At 43.6% G+C, this 5,966-nt stretch overlaps 1 protein-coding gene across 1 annotated transcript; it reads right to left on the bottom strand.

Moving 5' to 3' along the window:
- Positions 1-1,993: 1,993 nt before the first annotated feature.
- Positions 1,994-3,517, bottom strand: LOC122434921 (splicing factor 45-like). Its single transcript, XM_043458725.1, has one exon. The coding sequence runs from the start codon at positions 3,396-3,398 to the stop codon at positions 2,193-2,195; it is 1,206 nt and encodes a 401-aa protein (XP_043314660.1). The 5' UTR covers positions 3,399-3,517; the 3' UTR covers positions 1,994-2,192.
- Between the last annotated feature and the right edge of the window lie 2,449 nt (positions 3,518-5,966).

Raw genomic sequence — 5,966 nt, 5'->3', positions numbered from 1 at the left:
AATAGATGGGGAAACAGTGGAAAGGGGGGCAGACTTTATTTCTGGGGGGGCTCCAAAATCACTGCAGATGGTGATTGCAGCCATGAAATTAAAAGATGCTTACTCCTTGGAAGGAAAGCTATGACCAACCTAGACAGCATATTAAAAAGCAGAGACATTACTTTGCCAACAGAGGTCCATCTTGTCAAGTGTATGGTTTTTCCAGTGGTCATGTATGGATGTGAGAGTTGGACTGTGAAGAAAGCTGAGTGCCAAAGAATTGATGCTTTTGAACTGTGGTGTTGGAGAAGACTCTTGAGAGTCCCTTGGACAGCAAGGAGATCCAACCAGTCCATCCTAAAGGAGATCAGTCCTGGGTGTTCATTGGAAGGACTGATGCTGAAGCTGAAACTCCAATACTTTGGCCACCTCATACGAATAGTTGACTCATTGGAAAAGACCCTGATGCTGGGAGGGATTGGGGGCAGGAGGAGAAGGGGACAGCAGAGGATGAGATGGCTGGACGGCATTGCCGACTCAATGGACATGAGTTTGGGTAAACTCCAGGAGTTGGTGATGGAGAGGGAGGCCTGGCGTGCTGTGATTCATGGAGTCACAAATAGTCAGACATGACTGAGTGACTGAACTGAACTGAACTGAATCGTACATGAAGGGAAACATGTGTTGTTCACGGAGTTACAAGTAATGTACCATAGTGGAGTGTGGTGTGGTTATTGGCAAGAAACTACTGGAAAACAGACTGGAAGGTAGATTTGGGTCAGATTTTAAGTGTTGAGATTTTTGGCCTTCAGAACATGTTAGTATCCTTTGAACTCAAGATGTTGGATCAAAGTAATGATTCTATTGACATTCTTAGAACTTTTGCTTAGTTTAGCAAGAGGTGAAAGAGAAAGCCATTAAAGCTGAAAAAGTGATCCTAAGCTCTAGGGACCATGTGAATCAGAGGTTAGAGCATCCCGTATGGCTTGGAGCTATAACTCTGCATCAGTCGGAGATGTATGTACTATATTTTTTGGGAATGGAGAGAAGAGTTGGTCTTGGAAGAAGGATTGTGAAGGAACGACAGTAGAGCTGGGTACTTTTGCACCTATCTCCAGTCAGAAACGTATAGTTTGATTTCATTATTATCTTGAAATATTGTCATGCCCCAGAATATGCAGAAGAAGTCTATATTTAAAAGTGAGCATGAAAACTTCAATCCACTTCAGATATAAAGGACAAATTTCTTTCATTTATATGATTCCACTTTACAAGCAGCCATGATCAAATGAAGCCATGATCAAATGACTGGGCTTGCCAGAACAACCAACAAAAGAGCCATTTAGGAATGCAGTGGGCTTTGGGGTTAGGGGATAGGAGCTGTTGTTCACAGTACACCTAGATCCAAGCATGCGTAGCTAACCCTCTGATCCAAAGCTACAAGCACTATCCCTATTCCGAACACACCATCTTCCAAATGGGCATCATGTTATAACAGGCGGTATGGCTGATTGATGTGGCAGCATACATGGAAACACAGCTTTTACTAGAGGTTTCTCTCTCCTGATGTTTGGATGAGTTGAACGTTTTGGATGTGTCTCCTGTCTCTTCTAGATGATGACATGGGCATCACCATGAGCCTTCATTTGTTTTGCTTCATGTCTATGTTACTTTGCTGTGGGATGCACAGGTCTTTCCTAGCCTGCTCTGCCTCATTTATTATTGGGGTATAGGAGGTATTACTTCTTTACGGAAGTGCAGTACAAATTCCTCCAAACATGAACAAAGAAATTCTCTGAGGAAGAAAAGTCCCTAGAAGGAGGTACCAAGGTTCACTCGGGCTGGTGTCCTATTGTGACAGAGATACTCCTAACTAGAGCCCTTTGCTCCTCAGCCCTTGGAGAAATATACACTTGCATGATGGTCTTAAAATATAATCTCCTAGTCCTTCTGAACTTTGTTCTAAGTGTGCCTGATTAGTTAGAATCAAAACTCTTCATTTATCCATATCTACTGTTTTTTTTTAAAAGGATTTTTATACTATATTAAAAAACCACAAAATAAAAAAGGGATCAGTCAACATATCTTAGAAGTCCTCACAGAGTCTCTGCACCCACAGCCAGGAAAGGCCCCCCTGATGCCTTGTTCTCCTCCGCTCACTCTGCAGCTTGCCGAAGGGTCGCTGGAGATGACTCAGGCTCTAGTTTTTAAAATCAAACTTGTTCTGCCAAATCCAGGACCCTGAATTTATCCAAATTGTAGAAACATGCTTTGACCACCCGTCCACCAAAATACCTCCCGTTCAGATCAACAACAGCTTTAATTGCTGACTCAACCCTCTCGAATTCTAAAAATATTCGTACTGCTTCATCATCAGGGGCACCAGGAATTTCAAATATCACACATTTTCCAACTTTGCCATATTTTTCACACTCTTCCTTGGTTTCTACTTCCAAGTCTTCATCCACCTCTCCTGCACCAACCATGTTCCTGAGTAGGACCACTTTGGTAGGACACTTAAGTATTTCAGTTAATGGACTCGAATCCGACTTCTTGGCTGCGTCTTTCTCGGTGGCGTCGCCCACGATGATCTTGCCGCCCCGCTTGCTGGTCTTCCCCACTGACAGCACTGTGCTCAGGCCCTGCTCATGCTTCCCGAAACCCTGGCCTTCCCGGAAGCCGTACTTCTGCATGATTTTATGTGCTACAGTGCCCCCCATGTTGGCGAGGAAGGAGTTGCCAGGGCCGGTCGGGGATCGGGGTCTGTCTTGTTCCTCATACACTGGGGGAGGGATAGCAGCTTTGGAAGACTGTGAGCGAGGTCGTGAATCCTCTTCATAAGGGAAGTCTCGGGGTAACTCTTTGTCCTTCTCCACAAGAGATGTGGGAGGTGCAATGGCAGCTCCGCCCATACTTCTTTTCCTCCTCTCTCGCTCATAATCTTCATCTTCATCAGAGTCTGGATCGGGTCGCCTGGAAAACCCACTAGCTTCATGTCTGTCTTTACGCCTCTTTTTTCTCTCTTCTATTTCCTTCTGTCTTTCCAGCTCCCGCTGCCTCTGTCGCTCCTCTCTTTGGCGCTTCACTACTTTCTCATAATCGTTAGGAAACATGGGATCATATTCATCAGCTAAGGGGATCAAAACTTCTCCTGCAGAAAACCCGCTGAGAACAGGGTCCTTGAGGCCTGCGGCCATGTGCGGCGGAGTGTCCACGATCTGCCGCTCATCTGAAGAGCCGCCTCGCTTTAGGTCGATTACTGGAGCAAGGACTGTACTTTGTTTTGTCCTCTGGCTCTTGGCCTGAGTGAGAGCTGCCTTCTTCACCTGGAACTGAGACTGCAGGAGTTTGAAGTTTTTGGACCAGCCTTCTGTCTTTGAGTCGCTGGTCTCCACTCCCAGGTCATCGTACAGGGACATCTTCTCAGTTCAGTGCCAGCACGCCCGGCCGACGCTCCCGGGCCGCGGCGGCGCACCGACGCCAACGCGCCGCCGACACCCCGGGCTGGGCGCTCGGCGTCAGCCCCCGACGGCAACACCGCTCCTACTGTTTTTTATAATTGCTTATTTTGGAATTATGATCCTGGAGGTAAAAGTCCTACAGAATATGTAGAGTTAGTGTTTAATCTAGAGGAACATGTCTTAAAGGTCACATGGTAACTGAGTTTCTCTATTAAAAATAATATAGACTAGACCCTATTTTCTTCATTGGGAATTCGAAGCTCTGGAGAGGAAATTCACATACAACCCTGCTACTACCAGTATCTTTTTTCTTATACTGGATCCCCACTAGAGTATACATACATAGAATGGTTTAAAATTATTTTATCAATGTACTAGTACAATTTTTCATTTTTAAATCAGGCTTGTAACAACACAGACAACAAAAACAATCAGGCCACCACTGCTCCCTCTTCAGCCTGCTCCTCTGGAACAGTCACTTTTCAACTGTTTTAGTTATTGCCTTTGACATTGACTTTCATATTTTACATTTTTTACTGCTATTACTTGATTCATTATTTTCAATGTTGTTTGTGGACTTCTTGTAATGATAGATGACAATCCAGCTGTCTCAAAGTCATGCTTGGCTAGTTTATGCTGTCAACAAACCATTCCTAATTACCAGTGGATTTGTACAACAAAAGTTTATTTCTTGCTCCTGCTACATGTTCACCCTACGTAGTTAGGGAAACTCTGGATTATGTTGCTCCTCAAGGCTGATGGAGGTGCCATCACAACACCTGATTCCATGATCTCTGCAATAGGGGCAAGTAACAGGGTGATGATACACTGATTCTCAAAGCTTCTGCCCAGTCATATCACATTCTGCCCAGTCATTCCCTTTTGTTTTATTGACTGAAGGAAATCATAGGGCCATGGTGAATTTTAAAGAAGGCCACAAAATGCAGTCTTAACATGTGCCTGGAAGGAAGTGCCCTGGAATGTTTGTGACCGGCCCTCATGTCTGCCCCTGAATCCCTCAATTTTCCCATCCCTATTACTCTAATAAAAGTAAATCATATATTTTTTTTCAAAATTGGTATTCAATATTTATATTATTATAGCTTTGTAAATATTGTTCACTGGCAAGCCAATGCAATTAAACATACATGTCCTTTTTAAAATTGTGTTTTCCTCAGGGTTAATAATTGCCTAATTTTTATTTGTCAAGTTTTCCTTTAGTCTGCCTCCAGATATTTTGGGATGGGGGATATGCTGACGCATTCCTGCCATTCCATATTATAGACTTGCACTTAATCCCTCCATTTTCTGTCATGTGCCTCTACTATACCCAGTGTCTCTAGTGCCCTGAGTGTGTCTCATGCTGTGTCTCTAGAGACCATGTCTTTTGTTTCCTGGATGCAAAAGGGGTGAATGGAACAGTGGCCTGGTAAGCAGCATGGAATGAAGGAAATGTGGGAATCTGCTCTTCCATGTTCATACCTTCAATCCCTGTTTCCCTGTATCTTACCCTTAATTCTAGGGTACCTGGTATTTTTTAAGTCCTAAGCCTTCTTAGAACTCTCTCAGGGTAATTGGCTCACTTTCCTTTTTCATTTCCTTCACTCTTCTAAACTGATACACATTCCTCCATTGACTTCCTATCTTCAAAAAATGTGTTGACATTTCTCATCCACTAAGGTCTCTTTTCCCATTTCTTAGTTTGTATGTACTTTTACACCTTTCTCTTTTCTCTCTCTCTCTTATTGTTTTAACTAATTTACTGTTGTTTTGATAAGGCTTCAGGGGAGAGATAGAGAGAATCACACATGGCCAATCTGCCGAGTTTAACCAGAGGTCAAGCTGTGCTACAATGTGGTTTTCTTTAACTTGTGTTGAACCAAACATAGCCTTAAAATGTGATTTTCTTTAACTCATGCTGAACTAGACATAACCTTAAAATATACCTGAGATCTTCTAAATAAAAATAGCATTATACTTGGATAGGTGACATACTTTCACTAACAAATTTCAAGGACAGTCTTGAATTTGGATGGAAATTGAATTGTATTTAGCATTTTCTGAGTTTGAACATGGTAAATAAGTAAATGAATGATTCAATGAACAAAAAGGAGATATGCTATAATGTATAGTCTCAGTTTAACACTTGAGATCCTCTTTTTACCCTTACCTCCCCTGCTCTGGACCCCTGGTAATGGACTTCTATGGACTGTTATCTCCCAGGTTCCCTTGTCCTCTGGCTTCCAGGGGGTTTGGCCAATGGGAGGTATCCATTGCAGGCGGGGGGGGGGGGAGGAGGAGGATCAGACAGTCAGGAGGAGAGAGAGAGAGCTCTGGGTATTTATTTCTCCAGCTTCTTCTCTGTCAGGTCACATTTGGCAATGATGATGTTCCTGTATTGTGTGCCGCACCTGTTGGGTTGTCCTGTTCTGAGAGCCTAGGTTTTGACCAGATTCTGTTCCGCTTCCCACTTTAGGACTAGGATGGTAGCAGCTTCTCCCTGCTGCTGGTTCAGGCCCGCTGCAC

The sequence above is a fragment of the Cervus canadensis genome, chromosome X, assembly GCF_019320065.1.
Source record: "Cervus canadensis isolate Bull #8, Minnesota chromosome X, ASM1932006v1, whole genome shotgun sequence".
Lineage (NCBI taxonomy): Eukaryota > Metazoa > Chordata > Mammalia > Artiodactyla > Cervidae > Cervus > Cervus canadensis.
The sequence above is the reverse complement of the archived record's forward strand: the minus strand, read 5'-3'. Positions and strand labels throughout refer to the sequence as shown.